The sequence below is a fragment of the Pelodiscus sinensis genome, chromosome 2 (assembly GCF_052426305.1).
Source record: "Pelodiscus sinensis isolate ZL-2025 chromosome 2, ASM5242630v1, whole genome shotgun sequence".
Lineage (NCBI taxonomy): Eukaryota > Metazoa > Chordata > Testudines > Trionychidae > Pelodiscus > Pelodiscus sinensis.
In genome coordinates, this window is record NC_143053.1 from 163,736,828 (window position 1) to 163,755,619 (window position 18,792).

At 41.7% G+C, this 18,792-nt stretch overlaps 1 protein-coding gene across 1 annotated transcript in view; it reads right to left on the reverse strand.

The window, feature by feature from the left end:
• The window catches only part of CNTNAP2 (contactin associated protein 2), a 1,659,707-nt gene that overhangs the window by 137,380 nt on the left and 1,503,535 nt on the right, over positions 1–18,792 (reverse strand). Inside the window, exon 18 of the mRNA XM_075921713.2 lies at positions 15,919–16,155. Coding sequence (XP_075777828.2) covers positions 15,919–16,155 — 237 coding nt within the window. The remainder of the gene's footprint in view (positions 1–15,918; positions 16,156–18,792) is intronic.

The window sequence follows — 18,792 nt, forward strand, 5'->3', positions numbered from 1 at the left end:
CAGACTCAAGCCGCATTCTTTCGAAATTATTTCGAAAGAACGCGGCTTTTCTTTCGATGGCGGTAAACCTCGTTTCACGAGGAAGAACTCCTTCCTTCGAAAGTTCCTCTTTTGAAAGAAGGCGTTCTTCAATGTAAAGAGGCCGTCTTCGAAAGAGAGCATCCAGACTCGCTGGGTGCTCTCTTTCGAAAAAGCGGATTTCTCTTTCGAAAGATCCGCCTGCAATCTAGACGCGATCTTTCGAAAGAGCCTCTTTCGAAAGAAGCCTGCAGTCTAGACATAGCCCTTTGGTCTGACCAAGTACAGCCATTGTAAGCTCAGGGCTCAGGGTCGGGGGTCTCAGTGGACCCCCTTGATTCTCTTGCACACCTGCTCCTGGGTGGCCAGGCTGGCAGCTCTCCTGCCCAAGCCGGCCACTTTCCTGTGCCTAGTGCGGAGATCGTGGACGAGGTCCATGATGTCCGCACCAGCCCAGGTGGGTGCCCGCCTCTTGCGGTCCCGGGCAAGCTCCCGGGAGCCGCCAGCCTGGTCCCGGGAAGAGGGGGAGGGCTGGGGGGCATCGGGTGGGTGGCTCGATCCGTGCCATGTGCAGGGTCTGCTGGCTGGGTGCTGGCAGGCTTGCACCTGACATGGGCACCGTAGCCAGCCCGTGCCCCTTTAAGGGGTCCGGGGCCAGGAGGGGGGCAGACGAGTTTCCCTGGTGTTGGCCAGAGTGGCCACCAGGGAAAGCTGGGGAGGGCTAGCCTCCCACTAGTTCGAATTAAGGGGCTACACACCCCTTAATTCGAACTAGCTAGTTCGAACTAGGCTTAATCCTCGTGGAATGAGGATTACCTAGTTCGAACTAAGCGCTCTGTTAGTTCGAATTAAGTTTGAACTAACGGAGCGCTAGTGTAGCGCCTATGAAAGTTAGTTCGAACTAACATCCGTTAGTTCGAACTAACTTTGTAGTGTAGACATACCCTCTGTTCTGTCAATTTTTTTTTGGAAGAATGCAATTGAGGTGTGGATGTAAGTGAAATTTTTTCAGAAAAACCAAAACCAAGCCCCCCTGCCTTTTGGTGACAACACAGTGAGAACATTCACACTGCAATGTGATTTTTGTTGGGGGAAAAACCCAGTTTTGGTGGCAAAAAACGTCTACCCTTACGAGAGATATTTTTTTCTTTTCCCCTTTCTTTATTGCTGACAAAGATCAGTGTATACTCTGCCATTTGTTTTGTTGAGAGAACTGGCTTCTGCCAGTATCCCACAATGCTTGCCCTCATGGCTGTGCTCAGTGTTTTGATCTCTGCTGCCCTACAGACATGTGCCCCTCCCCTTTCAAAGCTCTGGTAGGTATCTGACAGCTGAGTGATGCCACTGCTTTGAGTCACATGCATACAGTATTGATTTTCATTTAACCGCTCAGTGCACTTCGGGTTTATTCTGCTCTCAGCCCCACTCTGTTTAGTTTGTGCAGGCAAGAAGTGGAGATGTAAAGCTTTTCTAAAACATTTCCCAATGTGTGTTCTTTAGTTGTCATCACTGTACATTTTGAGCGTTGTGGTGGTGTAGTCAAATGGAGAAATACAACAATTATTTATTCCAATTAGCAATATAAACTCATTAAATGTCTATCCTCTTCTTTGATTAAATAGATCAGTGCTCAAGGGAGGGAGAAAAATTGTTCTTCCTGGCCTCTGAGGATAGAACAAGAAGCAATGGGCTTAAACTGCAGCAAGGGAGGTTTAGGTTGGACATTAGGAAAAAGTTCCTAACTGTCAGGGTATTTATTTAAACACTGGAATATATTACATAGGGAGGTTGTGGAATCTCCATCTCTGGAGAGATTTAAGAGTAGGTTAGATAAATGTCGATCAGGGATGGTCTAGACAGTATTGGGTTCTGCCATGAGAGCAGGAGATTGTCTCGAGGTCCCTTCCAGTCCTAGAATTCTATGATTCTTTGATTCTATGAAGGAAAAGCTGGAAAAATGACATGTAATGATGCCTTATGTGCATCCTGACGATTGCCCAGTGAAATCTATACTAAGATTCTCATTGATTCAATGGGCTTTGGATCAGGCTCATGATGAAGTTATTTTATTCCACAGTGTAAGTGAAGGGTTTCTAGAATTAGAATTCAATTTTGCATAAACACACCAAAACAATTCAGAACTTTTGTTCTACTTCCCTATACAGAGAGGGAAGGTGGTATGCCAGTGGAAGGCTGGATGGTGGGGCGCTGCAGCCATTGAGGGTCCTTTTTCCATTAGGGAACAAATTAAAACTGCACCTTAAAAGCTGTAACATATGCTGAGTCGGTTGGCCAAGGATCATGAAGTTTTTCCCCCTTCACTGCATTCAAGTGGAGTGGAGAATCCAGCTATATATTATTAGGAAAATATCCCAAGTAGTGGGGAAAAAGACAAAGAAGAAAGCTGTATAAAATATACATCAGAGGAATGGTTTCTGGAGAAAATGTTTTTTGCATGTTCTTGTGACGTATCATTGGGTCTATATGGAGATACTCCCAGAAGTAACATCAAGGGATGTTTTCCAGTGTTGCAAGAGCAAGTCCAGAAATATTTGTGGTTGCTTTCTGCCTTGTTCATGGGAAAAGGTTAACCCAGTGGTTAGGGTGCTTTGTTTCGCTGGGCTCGAACAAAGACATTATCAGGATGTTGCATCATAAAGTAATTCTCCCCTCCCTCCAATCACCACATTTTTATATCAAAAGTTAAAAATGGGACACTTTCAGACCACTTAATTAGCCTCATTAGCACCGGTCCTACAATTGACAGATACTTTCCCCACCTCCCTCTTATAATTTCTTGGGGATGGAAGAGTCAACATGGATTTTGTAAAGGGAAATCATGCCTCTCCAATGTGCTAGAATTCTTTGAGGAAGTCAACAATCATGTGGACAAGGGGCATCCAGGGGATATATTGTCAAAAAGCCTATGACAAGGGGGAAAGGAGAAGACACTTACATGGACTGGTAATTGATTAACAGATAGGAAACAAAGGGTAGGAATAAATGGTCATTTTTCAGAATGGAGAGAGGTAACTTGTGGTATCCCCCAAGGGTTTGTACTGGGACCAATCCTATTCAACACTTTCAAAAATTATCTGGAGAAAGGGGTAAACAGGTGACTAAAACTGCAGATGATACAAAACTGCTCAAGATAGTTCTATCCATGGAATACAGCAAAGAGCTTCAAAAGGATCTCACAAAACTGGATGTCTGGGCAATAAAATGGCAGATAAAGTTCAATACTGATAAATGCAAAGTAATAGATATTGGAAAACATAATCCCAACTGCATATATAAAATGATGGGTTTTAAATTAGCTGTTACCATTCAAGAGAGAGATCTTGGAGTTGTTGTGGATAGTTTTCTGAAAACATCCACTCAATATGCAGCGGCAGTCAAAATCGCAAATGGAATGTTAGGAATTGTTGCAAAAGGAATACATAATAAGACAGAAAATATCTTATTGCTTCTTTAAAAATCCATGGTATGCTTATATCTTCAGTACTGTGTGCAGATGTGATTGCCTCATCTCAAAAAAATATTGGAATTGGGAAAAGTTCAGAAAAGGGCAACAAACATGATTAAGCATATAGAACAGTTTCCATATGAGGAAAGACTAGTAAGACTGGTACTTTTCAGCTTGGAAAAGAGATGACTAAGGGGGGATGTGACTGTGTGGAAAAAGTAAATAAGGAAAAGTTATTTATTCCTTCCCTTAATACAAGGACAGGGATCATCCAACGAAACAAATAGGTTTAAAATAAACAAAAGGAAGTATTTTTTTTCACAAAACACACAGTCAGCCTGTGAAGGCCAAGAGTTTAACAGGGTTCAAAAAAGAACTGGATACATTCATGGAGGATCGTTCCATCAATGGCTATTAATCAGGATGGGCAGGGGATGATGTCTCTAGCCTTTGTTTTGTCAGGGATGGGAATGTCTGGGGGGCACCTGGCATTGGCCACTATCTGAAGACAAGATACTAGGCAAGGTTGTCCTTTGGTCTGATGCAGAATGGCCATTCTTATGTTCAAGCTAGCTGGTTTATCAGAGAGGATGGGTTGAGGCTCAAGTGATGCTGATGTTTGAAGTAGTGATGCAGTGGGAATGCAACAGCTCCAGTTACAACTATTCAGCAACAGCAACTAATTGAATCATTCTGTGCTGCTAATCTTAGCACTGTGTATAACTACGGTGTTGGTTTACAGTATGGTTACTCTCCCTTTGCACTAGGTTTTTTTGAGTGCAGTAACTTCAGTGGACTTACTTGAGTTAACTGTTGCAGTGAAGACAAGCCTTTAGCCTCTGCCTCAGTTCCCCCACCTACAAAATGGGTCTAATAGTACTTCCTTATCTTGCAGAGTGCTCAGAGGACAAAACACAGACTAAGAAATAGTGAACTGCTTGAATATTAAGTAATGGAAGCCATAAAAGTATAACAGATGGACACAGCATACAGAAACCCAACATGAGAAATTTGGATTTTCTCTGTGTTCATATGGATTCTCATTCAGAGCAGCTAAAAAGCTTGCTGTAGTTGTTCCATTAATCTCCAGTAAAAGAACTGGATTCAATAGATATTAGCACCCGGGCAGTCCTATTGTAATTGGCTGACAGAGAAGTTGAAAGATTATCATGCTTTCTGACCCACAAATGTCAGTTTTTTTGAAATTATCCCTTATATATTTGTTTTCTGTATACAGATAAATAAATCTTTGCTCTTTATTAGAAATTTATTATAGCCTTGTGGTAGACTGGAAAACTTTATCCCACTACTTTGCCTTGCGTTCTGATTTAAATATCTCTTTGAGTAATGTGAGTAGGGAAGAGGAGCTGATTTTTTGGATTAAAAATCAAACAACATTTTTCCAATAAAGAAATTCCATGACACTATGAGGAATGTGATTTTCAAAGCAGCATATACTGCATGCTAATAAGTGAATACATGTAGGACAAAAATAGATGCACCTGTTTGCAACCTTTTCACAGAATGTACAATACTTTTCACAAATATATTAAGGCTGTCAATTAATTATAATTAACTCATGATTAACTCAAAAAATTAATCATAATTTAAAAAATTAACCACAGTTAACAGCAATGTTTAAAAACAAAATACCAGTTGAAATGTATTAAATATTTTCGATGTTTTCTCTCCGTTTTCAAATATTTTAATGCATTTTATAATGCAGAATACAAAGTGTTCAATGACCACTTTATATGATTATTTTTTAATTACAAATATTTGCACTATAAAAATAATGAACAAAATAATTAGTATTTGTCAATTCACCTCATACATGTAGTATAATGCAAGCTCTTTAGCATGAAAGCATAACTTACAAATGTAGATTTTGTTTGTCTGTTACATAACTGCACTCAAAAACAAAACAATGTAAAACGTTGGAGCCTACAAGTCTACTCAGTCCTACTTTTTGTTTGGCCGATCACTAAGGCACGTCTACACTACAGATAAGATCGAAGCAGCCGAAGTTGATCTTCTGAGGTTTGAATAAGCAGGTCTAATAAAGACACGCCAATTCAAACTGACAGGGCACTCCCTTCGATGCTGGTAGCCCTGCTTCTACAAGGAGTAAGGTAATACAAAGGGAGAGTGTGCTCCCTTTGACTTCCCGCAGAGTGGATGGTGCCAAGATTCAAGTTAAGATACTTTGACTTAAGCTATGCAATTAACAGAGCTGAAGTTGCATATCTTAATTTAAATTTATCCTCTAGTGTAGACCAGGCCTATGACAAACAAGTTTGTTTACATTTACAGGGGATAACACCGCCTGCTTCTTATTTACACTGAAAGTGAGAACAAGTGTCCACATGGCACTTTTGTAGCTGGCATTGCAAGGTCATTGTGCTAAGAGATGCTAAACATTTATATGCTCCTTCATGCTGCAGCAAACATTCCATCTGTGTGCACCCATTCTGTCCTTAAATCCCATATTTATGCACGCATGTTAGGCAGCGGTGCCCAGAAAAGGATAGGATTGAATTTAAACATGCACCATGTGAGCTAAGGCATCAGGTGTGGAGTAGTTCCCATGCCTTTTCAATAGGTTATAAAGTCAGAAGGGACCACTGTTCTGTTCTAATCTAACTTCTTGTCTAGCACAGGCCATTGGAACTGATTGCAGCATTGGACAGTTTCTACTCTCCTGGATCTCTTCCCCTTCAATGCCTGCAGGAAGAATTTCTTTCTCCAGCTGGCCTCTTGGGAGCTCTCTAGAGTACGACACAGACTCTTGTGCTACACAATGATTCTAGGATTGTCCCTCAGCTGTTTTAAAGACACACCTGTTATAGATGTAAAAATTGAGCTCAGACAAATCCAATAGTCAGAAAGAAAGGGCTACTGTGTGATGTTATTGGATTGTGATATAGCCTTATAAATCATTGTTACAACCACTTTTTATGTTTGCATCAAATCTTGTATAATGTGTGCCAAGTGAGATAGAAAAGTTATGATTTGCTGGCTATGATTGTGCCATTTATATGTCTGTATCATTTTGTATTTGAAATTATGAGTATTGGCCATGTATTTGCATTTCAAATGTTTGATTCTGGGAGCAACAACAGGTCTGGCCAGCCTATTGTAAAGGGTCTGTTCAGGATGAACATAACTACTTTACTGAAAATGGGCCTTAAGAGGTGAGCTTTCCTGTGAACATCCAGACTAGCATGGAAGCAAGGCTTTCTCCCCATAAAGAATTAATTATCCATAGACAGGTGACTTGTTCATGCACAAGCTACATCTTGTAGACGTACTTTTCCATAACAAGAACAACGAGACTCCATCCACATGGGGGAAGCTATATAAGGCCCTGGGAACTCCTCCATCTTGTCTCCAGTTCTGCTTCTCACCTGTGGAAGATCTTTTCCACAAATGGAAGTTCTAAACAGAGGAGTCAACAATGTATTCAAATTGCACATGTAGTCCAGAGACTTGACTTAAGACAGCAGGTTATCCCAACACTGCTACAAGCCTGAACCTGGAACTTTTCAATTGTTATATGCATTTGATTCCTTCCTTCCTACCTACTTAAAGGATTGGAAGCAGTATGCTTTTGGGATAAGATTCTAAATTTGACCTGGGAATGTGGCTTGTCCTTTGGGATTGAAAGAACCTTTTTGTTTGATGAGACAGGTTTTCATACTTCTCATCTGTATAAGGAGTGGTACTGGTGATGACAAGAGAACTGAAGTGTCTGAGAGAACTACTTATATGACTTCTTGTCAGCCACTGTGGTGAACAGAAGTACTCTTTGTGATGGGTTGGGAGTGCCTTAGAGAAGAGAACTCCAAGTTTTGGGCAGTAAGTAGCCCTATCTCTAAGCAATTCGCCTAGAATGGATGCTCTCAGCAGTGTCCCCCAGAAGCCCCTTGTTATACATTGTAAATAAAAAGATTCTGAAACGAAGGACAGAATAAGGTCAGAAAGCAATCTATAGGATTGCAGACTCATTTTGGCTGCTTCGTGTAACAATTTCTCAGATCGGTGAAAGAACAAATGGAGCTGATTAGAGACCCAGAAAAACCAACAACAAAATAAAAATATATGGCAAACTGCATTCTGACAGCTTTGTCCTTGTAACGGGACGGTATTATTCTATGTGAACAGCCACTGACCAGACTGGAGACAATGCAATTTCTTACCAGTCATCAATCAATAATTCTAAGCATGAATTTCCTCAATAAATATAGCCACCAGAGTGTATGACCTGTACTTACTCTGAGAAGCATTTGCTAGTTATAAACCAATCTATGCGGATCTTCTAAATCAATGGCATTCTATTTGTTTATTTTCATATCACTCCTTCTGTCATCATTCCCCAGGTACATCCACACTGATAAAACGTGGCATGCATAGGTATGTAGGACCCATAGCAGAGGTTGAAAAATAAACTGTGATTTTTTTGGGGGGGGGTCTGTCTTTTGAATTCTGACTAATATTATGACATAATTGTGAAATTCATGTATCATGGAATGCCTCTGGGTCTATGTAATCCCCATGGCTTATGTGTCATAAAGCATGTTTTTGCTAGACCAAGGAGAAGAGGTCATCGTGAAAGAACTATCGGCACCTGACTAGGTCTTACCTGGGAGAACAAAAAAGTAATTGCATTCTAGGGGAAAACAGTTTTCTCTTCAGGAGGCTGGCTTGGGAAATATGGAAAATTAGCAAACAAGAGGAAGAGAAAGGGGGTTAAACTCACAGGGAGAAGATGGACATACATAGGAAGTTCAACCAAAAGAAGGGAAGGGGATGGTCTGGCCAAGGACAGAGGAAGCAAACTGTCTTAGGGAAAAAAGCTTCAAGTTTAGGCAGAGAAGTCAAGCAGCTGCACGGGAAGGATCCCGGATCTTATCAATAGCCCTAACCCTAGCCCAGAATGCTCTGGAGTGGTGAGGTGACTGAGGGAGGGAAATGATTTGAGGGAGGTTAGTAGTTTTTGGAGAGATCTATGTATTTCTCCTGTGAATAACTAAAATAAAAGTGTTAGATTCCTATAGGTTCTGCCTGTGTTATATACTACACTTGCCATGTGGTCCTTTGAAGAGGTAAACCAGAAGGCTCAGACCTTGGGGTGGAGTTCTGACAGACATATGTTTAAGATAAAAGGGAAGCCAGAGGTGTCAGCATTATTTCCAGAGTGCTGTGCTACAGGCTGTTGGAAAGGGGTGGCATACAGAAAGAGAATGCTTCATGAGAATGTGCCTTGAGACCCCAAGACAGTGTGATGGGGCATCTGACCCACACTGGTGGAAAAGGGTTAATGCAGGCCTTGGGGAGGCTGTGGAGGATCCTAGCCAATGAGAGGAGGATTTTGTGAAGCCAGACAATGAGAAGAAGGCTTGCTGGAGCAGCCAAACAGGGCCAGGGAGGGCCACATAAAAAGGGAAGGGAAGAAAGAACCAAGTAGGGCTGTGCCATGAAGAGGATGCCACGAACTGGGAACCAACATGGGTCCCAGCAATGGAATGGAAGTGACTGCAAGTCAGACCACACTACAGGCAGGGGCACTGTTGGACTGGAGAGCTAACTCCCAGGATGGCCAACAAGAGGCACCGTGGTGGTGAGTCCACCCTCATTACAGACAGTGACAGCACTTGGGCTGTGTTCGGACTCCCGAGGCTTAATACACCCAGGATCTGGTATCTGGGTCTCCTCACAGCAATCTGGTGAGCTGCTGACTGGGGGATCCTGACCAGATCCATCATAGATATCATAAAGAAGTTTATCATAATTTAAAAACCATTGGGGCAAGGTTCTGCCAACCTTTACTTACGCTGTGTAGCTGCTTGAGTTGAGTCCTCAGTGTTTCAGTGGGACTCCTTGAGGAGAAAGTTACTATGCAGTGTCAAATTTGTGTCAGTCTTTGAATACCCAAAAGTTGATTTTTCCAAGGTTCTGAGTATGCATTATTACAACTGAACTGAATAGCTCTGAAAATTAAGCCTTAGATGTTAAACTAGACATACTAAACTCGAGGCACCTAAAATCAGAGATCTTTGTATTCCTCAATTCCCTCATTTATATAATGGGGAAATTATCACTTTCTAACTCAAAATAATTCATATGAATGAAGTGTGATTTACACTGTAAGGCTGTGTCTAGAGTACATGCCTCTGTCGTCAGAGGCATGTAGATTAGACACATAGGCAAAGGCAAATGAAGCCATGATTTAAATGATCGCGGCTTCATTTACATTTACATGGCTGCCGCGCTGAGCGGACAAACAGCTGATCAGCTGTTTGTCCGCTCAGCGCGCTAGTCTGGACGCTCCCTTGCCGACATCAAAGCCCTTTGTCGGCAGCCCTGTTATTCCGGGGATGAGGTTTACCAGGGCTGCCGACAAAGGGCTTTGATGTCGGCAGGGGAGCGTCCAGACTAGCGCGCTGAGCGGACAAACAGCTGATCAGCTGTTTGTTGGCTCAGCGCGGCAGCCATGTAAATGTAAATGAAGCCGCGATCATTTAAATCGCGGCTTCATTTGCCTTTGCTAAAACAACAAATCTACATGGCTCCGTTGACGGAGCCATGTAGTTTAGACGTACCCTAAGGGTAGCAGAATTCAGCCTTAATTATTGATGTGGTGCACCTTTAACCATTATCTCTATAGAATTGAACTCAAATCCTGACTTAGGTTGCAAAGGAAAACAAACTTGGCTGTCTCATCCCAAATCCCATTTGCACTTATAACAAAGACTTGTGATAAAGCAGCATGACCATTGGTCTATGACCAAGTGAGGGGAAAGATTGCAATAGCAGAGGAATGTAGCAAATTTCTTTGCACAACCATAAATCCACAGTCTATGTAACCAGTACAATAAAACCCACACATATATTACAAAAAGAAAACATTTCAGAATGATTTTTAACAGCAACCAAGTACCTCAGGCCCTGATGTAACTAGCAAATCATTTTTAAAATACACAGTCATAGCCAGGGCTTGCCAAGCAGCGTCAAGCCCCGCGGTTCTGCGGGCTGCGCATGCCCAGATCGCAGTACGGTGCCGTCTGTGCCGGCTTGTAATCTACTCGCCACGAGTAGATTACATGATTTGTTGAGCCCTGGCCATAGCCATATCACACATAGCAATAATCACTCTCTAATACATACAATAAAATAAGTCAGCAAAAGATAAAGTGCAGCTACACATATACTTAACGTTAAAATTAAAACGGAGACAGTAATATTCAGACTAGCATGAACATGAACAATTAGAGCTGATTGGGAAAAAAAGGATGTATTTTTACTGAATAGTTCATTGATTTTTGGGGGGGGGGAGGTTGTCAAAATTCAAAATGTTGATGAAAAATGTAGTAAATTCCAGATGTTAGTATTTTCAGAAAGCTATATTCAAAATATTACCTAGGCATAATTCTGATAGTCATGAGGTGCGTTTAAATTAGTGCTAAGTGGAAAAGAACTATGTCAGGACTGTTCCTTACTCTTGCACTCCAAGTGCGGAAGGTGAGGGCCCGCAAGAGAGCTTCAAAACCTTGCCTCTACAAGCACTGCTAACAAAAACCTCCCCTCCCCAGAATCATAATACACAGATTTTAGGGAATCGCTGCCACCATAAAGTGCTTTTTTATCCCTAATAACCAGGGATGAAAACACTTCAAATCACCTTCAAGGTTACACCGAGTTCTTTTGCCCCAAAAGAGCTTGAAAAAAGAAAAGAGAAAAACAAGCTACAGTCTCAGGTAGTTGACCCCTTAGTCTGAGCCAATACACACAGACAGATCTGCCAGCACACAAGAATCAAATCATCACCTTAAAAAAAGTGATTTTAATTACAAAACAAAAGATAAATTTGATAACGCACACTTAGTTGCTAGGTGTTACAGAGCAACTAAGGAAAACAAATTAAAACACAGAGAAAAGTCTCTGAGCAAAATGCAAGGTAGTAAATGGGGAGGCATAGATTCACACAGAGTAGTTCAAACCAAACCACAAAATAAAGAAAAATCAACCCAAATGTGAGCAAATTCACTTTCCCCCTTCCTTCCAATTTTCTCTTTGTTCAATCTACTCCCATGCCCCAAATTCCTTGGAGACATAGTAGTCCTGCCTGGATTTAAATCATTCTGTGTCTCTCAACTCCTGGTTTCTCTCTTCACCACAAAGAAAGCAGGCAAGGAATCTATATCAAATTCAAATTTCAACACTCTATCTCGATTGGTTCTGCGGCCCCTGGGCCAACACCTTTAGTAGCTACCTGAGTTTAACCCCTTAGTCACTGGGTTCTGGTCAGCACTCCTCCTGTCTATTACAAACCACCACTATACTCCAGGAAAGATTATGCAATACACTCAATTATTTTGCCAAAACTTCATTTCATTGGCATGTACTATTTCTGTATTTTCGCTTAGCATCCAGTGACAGCCCAGTCCTGTTTCATGGAAAAGGAGCATATGGCAGAAGACTCCCTGTGGTGTCATTAGAAACAAAAGTAGAAGCCAGTTTATTTGAAAACCTAGGGAATTTGGCAACATTTACAAGATGTTCCAGTGTTTTCCTGGATTTATGAAGCATACTGCAAGTTAAATTTACAACGTAAAACGCAATAGGCCCCAACTGAAGTGTTTTAGAGACCTTATTTTCAGCATTGCTTCAGGATTTTTACTGTTCTCTTGTTCATGGGGCATTTCCAAAATTACCTGTGTTGTGTCTACGTTACCCTTTAACTGTTGTTTTTTATACCACCTGCTTATTTGAATGAAGAATCATTCTGAGGTCATAAACATTGAATTATGTTAGGAGGTGGGAGAAGCCTGATTTTCCACACAGATAAGCCAGTTTTCGGCACTAACTGAAAAGGAAATTGGAATGATCAAGTCACAGAACCTGCGGCTAATTGGAACTAGGTGATGTATATACATTGCTGGATATTTCCTTAGCACTCAAGAATAAAGCCTCATTGTGTCAGGCACTATTCAACTTCTTTTATGGTATTTCTATTTTATGTTGTGTCTAAAGTCAGGAAGAAAATATTTTGTTTAGACTTAGTTTTGACTGAAGCTTTGGGTTGGTTTTCAGTCAATCTGTGGGTGGCTCATCCCCAAAAGTCAGCGAGGCTGATAGCCAGGAGCCTGGTGAACCTAAGATGTGTGTGTGTGTGATGGGCTGGTTTCATGCTCCTGGAAGGGGTGATTACGTGGGTGGAAGGGGCAGAGCTGGGGCAGCCAGACCACCGCATGCCTGGAACATGCTGTGCTGCATCTCCCTCCCTCAAGAAGCCCTCTCAGTCACCTGAAGAGTGCTATACAGTGCTCCAGTGGCAATTTAAAAGGCACGGGGCTGCAACCACTGCCACTGATGTATAGCAGCGGCAGCCAGAGCCCCAGGCCCTTTTGAATCTCTGGGCCTAGGGGCAATTGCTTCTTTTGGCCTCCGTATTATTGGAAAAATAGGGAAAAAAACAGGGAAAAAAATGATCTAACAAATTTTGGGAAAAGACTACAGTACTTTAAAAAAGTTCACTGGAATGTAACAGTGACTATTTTAAAAGTCAACACATATGATCGTTAAAAGACTAACACAGTAAATTACTTCAGTTTTTGGCTGAAAGAGAGAACTCTGTCTCTGTAGGCGATTAGTGCACACTGCCACTCAGAATGGATTGGAATAGAAACCTGGAGCATCCCAGCATACAGACCCGTGGGATGTGTCCCCAGCCATGGGTGGATAAGTGCAGAATCAGTGAAGGCACAGTAATGAGGATAACACTTTGTTGTGGGAAGGCTCACCCAAGTGTTTAGACCCCGGTACCAATCACCTGAGCTCACTGCGCAATACAGACAATGTCCTTGAAGAGAGAGATTTTCCGCTGAGTGTTGGCTAAAAGTGGGATGAAGCTTTCAGAAAAAAAAAAATGGTCTCCAGGTGTCTGATTCCGTTTTTCTTCAGGGAAACGATACTCTGTCCATTCTTTGTAAATAAACTGGATTGCATCTGGAAAAAATACTTGATTCCATCATCAGTTTCTCCTCTTATTGGAACCAACACACTGGACCCTGAGTTTTGGCTCTCTGGCAGATTAATATATGGATAACAATAGTAATCACAGAACCATAAGCTTAGAAGGGGACTGTCAGGGTTATCTAATCTGATCCCCTGCCAAGATGCAGGATTTGTTATATCTGAAAGAATAAAGAAGGGTTGATATGGGCAATGACGCTGAAACAATTTTTAGGGTGAGGTTGCTGAGTTACACCACCCCCTTGAAACCATTCGTGCCCTTCTGATGGCTGCCAACTCTCCTAGACCAGAATGACTGGATGCCATTCATGGCAAAGGTGTAAGGTCCATATGGTCCAAGAAAGTTAGGAAACTCTAGCTGCTCACTGCTCCCAGGCTGGAGCCACAGGTGGGGGCAACTGCTGAGCCCTGAGCCGCGGCTAGGAGCAGAGGCCTGAGCTGGCAGCGGGACTTGTAGTAGCTGTGGAGCCTCCAGAGCTGGTGGCCTGGACTCTGAGGCTAGCAGGGCCGGTGGGCTGTGGAGTCTGTGGACGTGGGGCCAGTGGGTGAGGCTGGCAGGTGGTAGTGAAGCCATTGGCATCCCAGAGGCCAAGTGGAGGCCAGGACCCGAAGCTGGTGAAGACTGTGGTGAGTCAGCAGCGTGGCTGGCTTCCGGGCACAGGGAGGTTGGGTGAAAAAAACCCTGAAGCCTTACTTCCTGTGCCTATGGATATGGGCTAACACATGGGGGAGAGGTGAATCTAGCTCATAACCAGGAAGTGGGTAAAGAGAGCCTTGGACTGGCCTTTTCTGCTATAAGCTTCACTTATTCCCAGATGGAAGAGAAGGGGAATGCAAAGCACAAACTCGTTAATGCCTGAGGCTTGTCTTAAAAGAAAGAATAGTTGTGAAGGAGTTGGGAATGTCAAAGGATACTAGTCATCCCCTGCAGGCATAATGAACTGCTCAAGGGCAGTAGGATGACTGGTAAATAGACTTGCCTGTAGGATTGCTGGTAAGGTGGGTAATTTAAAGGCAGAACAATGTGATAGACAATTTATGAGACAAAAGGTTCCTTAGAATCATGAAAACCATTAAGAAGAGTTATGAATAAATGATTTCAGCTGAAATCACAGACTTAGCACCACATGAGGCAGCTTCTAGAAAGAACTAGGAAATACAACAGATTGGATGATTTTGTATATTTATGACACACACACAGTGAAAGAGGGAGAGACTGGCACCTCAAGCATATGTGATGAAATCTTCAGCAGCGGGTTACAATAGAATATAGGAATATTTCTTGAAATGTTATGTAAACAAATGAATGTCTGTAAAATTTTAAATGCATTGATTCGAGACACTACATTTCCCAATACTATGTAGTTGTATCTTTATAATTTCCAATCCAAATACACCAATGAAACTAACTAGAAGTTTCATTCCCAGTTTTCTTGTAGCTTTTTGGACATTTTTTTTAAAGTAGTTGGTAGGTATGTCAACATACCAGAAATTCTCTGATAATAAAATGATTCATTATAATCCTTGATGCATTTCAAATGAATGAAGTGGATAAGGCATCCGTGCTTTATTAGTCACTGTGCCCACTCAAAATGCTCTACTATAACTATGAACCTCCCCTTAATTTAGCATGACCAATCTCTAATCCGACATAACTAGTGAGAAACTTCAACCAGACTTCTTGATCAGTATAGCCAAATGCTTGAGAAAGGTTGTAGCTCACCCCTGCCACCTTAATCTATATCAGTTACAACCAATGCCCTGAACTTAAGTCCCCCTGAGTACTAGAGAAGTTCAGATCTGGATCTGAACTTAACTCGTATTGTTTGAACTAATAAACATTATCCTGTGCTAATAGGAATTTATTACTCAACAGCACAAGAGAACACTTGATCCTTCTGGAAAGAGTATACACTGTCTTAAAGTTCTTTCTTCCATTTGCTGTTGGATTTAAATGGTGGATTTATTACCCATTAATAAGTGGTAGAATAGATCACTGTGCATGTGTAGGTTTGTAAGGGATATTAAAGTACTCACATGTCATCATAGGCGTGCACAGGGGGTGTGCCAGGCACACCCTAATGTCTCAAAAAAAAAGTGGCTTTGCGTTTTAATTTAATCACATGATATGCTCTTTTAGTTTCAAGTATGGATTGTTGTATTATGTAATAAGCGCAGAATGTAGAAATGTATACAAACCCAGCGTTCACGTGCAGCATGTCTTCTATGATTGAGTATTCAATAAATGTTCACCAATAAAAAATAAAATTCCCTGGGTGCACACCCTAATGAAATATGCTGCACACGCCTAAGCACGTCATATGTTTAACCAAATTCAAACAATTAATTAGTGATTCTCTTTTGCTTAGTTGATTTGACTTTCACATTTCTACTTTTACCTTTTATGCAAAACGGTCCATCATACGCAGTTTTGGAACAGTCGCAGGAGTAGCCATTGTATTTCTCGACACATTTACCTCCGTTCTCACAGTACATTCCATAGCTAGTGCAGTGGCCTGAGCAGCCAGGTTTCACCCCCAGTGTGACCTTTGCTCTCTCTTCCAAGTCCAGAGTCACCCCATTCATTCTTAAAGAGCGAATACAACCCAGAAATCCTCTCTGGCCTCCTGCGGCACCTGAGAGAGAATGCAAAAATAATGAATCAAGAGTTAAACTGCATTATTGTTGCTGTAAACCAAATAATCTACTGAGTGGATGTCTACAGCTGAACATACTGTTGTAACCCTAGAATTTTGTAATTAATAAGTCAGCTAGGATATGTCTACACTGCATTTCTCTTTCAAGAGAGGAATGCAAATGCAGCCGAGCGAAATTGCAAATGAAGTGCGGATTTGAATTTCCAGTGCTTCATTTGTATACTCACAGCTGGCCACTTTTTCAAAATACACTATTTCAAAATAAAAAATGCAGTTTAGATGCAGTTATTTCGAGAAAAATCCCTTCTTTTGAAATAACCCTTAAACCTCATTTTATAAGGAATAAGGGTTATTTTGAAAGAAGGTTTTTTTTCTCGAAATAACCAGGTCTAAACAGCATTTTTATCTCAAAATAGGATATTTTGAAAAAGCATCTGGCTGCAATTACGCAAATGAAGCGTGGGAAATTCAAATCCGCGCTTCATTTTCAATTTCGCTCAGCTGCATTTGCATTCCTCTCTCGAAAGAGGAATGCAATGTAGACATACCCTTAGTCATAATGTATGTTATAGCAGAAGGTTTGGATTAAACTTAAATACAAGATGTAGGTCTCAGACAGGCCAGGGAGCTTTGTTAACTTAGCTCCAGATCTGTTAGCATGTTCTGATGTTAAAGTGAAAGGATGGAATATTGTAATGCATAGTGATGTTAATATAAGGTAAGGCCTTGTAATGGATAAAGTGACTTGAAGTATCCCTTTGTTCCATGCTGCAATTCTGTAAATGTATTATTTGTGAGAATGAGAGAGAAAATGTTTTAGGAGCAGTAAGTGTGAGGGCCATGGCATGCTCAAATGGTCAGAGAGGGAGCGGAGACTCAGAAGCATCAAATAATTATCAACTAAGCGAAAGCACACTGAATTTGCAACCTGGACTGAGGCAGATTGACGAAGCCTGAAGTTAGTGGCAAGCACCCCTTGATAGGGAACTGATATCAAGTTTCGCCAGAAGATAACACCCTGAGGGGTTGTCAGCATACGGATATCATATGGACTGTAAGAACAACTTCTTCTCAATAAGCCTATGTCACAGAAAAACTGATTGTGATGCTGAATGACTGATTAAGTCCTGACAAGGCAAAATGCATAGACTTGCATGGAAGGAAAATCCTATACAAAATGGGGTGTGTTGCATGGTTCTTTGGATTCTCGTCCTGCTAAGACTGTGGAGCATCGTCTGGACTGACAAAAACCCGGCTCCTTCTTCGCACCCAACCTATCTAGCAAATAGGTTGAGCAACAGACTGGCAACTATTCCATCAGCAGGGTGTGTGTGTGTGTGTGTGTGTGTGTGTGTGTGTAAATGCATATGCTACTTTGTGATATTATCAATAAATGTGGCATATTGACTTATCCCCCTGAAAAAGATCCCGTATGCTTCTTTTAAGCATAACACTGTAGGTTGGGATGTCTTTTAAAAGCCTAAAATATTCATTCATTTTTCATTATGCAATCAAATTACAGGAAGTCTAAGCTTTCAGACAAATTCTCAGAAGGTATAAAGAGGTATAGTTCCATTAGTGGAGGAACTACCTAGAGACATAATTTCTTCTTTTTCTTACATATTTTTAAAGATCATTTTCTCGGTAATAATAGGTTTTATTCCTGAATACATTTAGAGATAGCAACATTTCCTATAGGTTGATGATAATGATAAGCAATAATAATGACAACAGCCTCTTACATCTTATTATATTTTTCAAAGCAAAGTTTGTGAAACTGGAGGTGAGGTTTACGCCCATACTTTCAACGTGCACAATCATCAGGCCACTTATTTTGTTGTTTAGATACAGTTTTACATGCCCAAGTAGAACACCCAAATCTGAACATACCTGCCTAAATGCCTTTTCCAAGCACACATGGCAAGTGCCTGGCAGAAAGCAAGTATTAGAACCCTTAAATTCCTTCAATATGCTTTTAGGAAATTCAGATTCATGGTGCTACAGGTTGAACCTCTCTTGTCCAGGATCTGGGAATGCAGGCCAGCTGGGAATCTGGCAGGAGAGGGGCCAGTAGTCAGGAGTCTGGCCAGGAGCGGGATCGGAGCTGAGCTGGCAGTCTGGTGGCAGGAAGCCTTGCTAGGGCTGGGAGCTGAGCCCACTGACTCATAGACTTTAAGGTCAGAAGGGACCATTGTGATCATCTAGTACGGTCTCCTTCAAAGTGCCCTGGTGCCAACATGCACCATGGCTATGGAAGAGTCAACCTTGCAAATGAATCACAGCTCTGCAATTTCTCTTTGAAGCCTGTTTCTGAAGTTTTTGTGACACTATTCATCTGGGTTTGAATAGGGACTGGGCATGCCTGGCTCATTACAGAAGCAGTTTTCTCTCTCTTGGTATTCACACCTTCTCATCAGCTGTTGGGAGTGGGCCACATCCACCCTAACTGAACTGGCCTATTATTGGTCCTGGTGCTCTGCACAACACAGGCCACAGAATCTCACCCACCTACTCCTGGAATAATCCTCTCACCTATATCTCAGATATTGAAGTCCTCATATGTTGGTTTGAAGACCCCAAGATGCAGAGAATCCTCCAGCAAGTGATCCACACCCC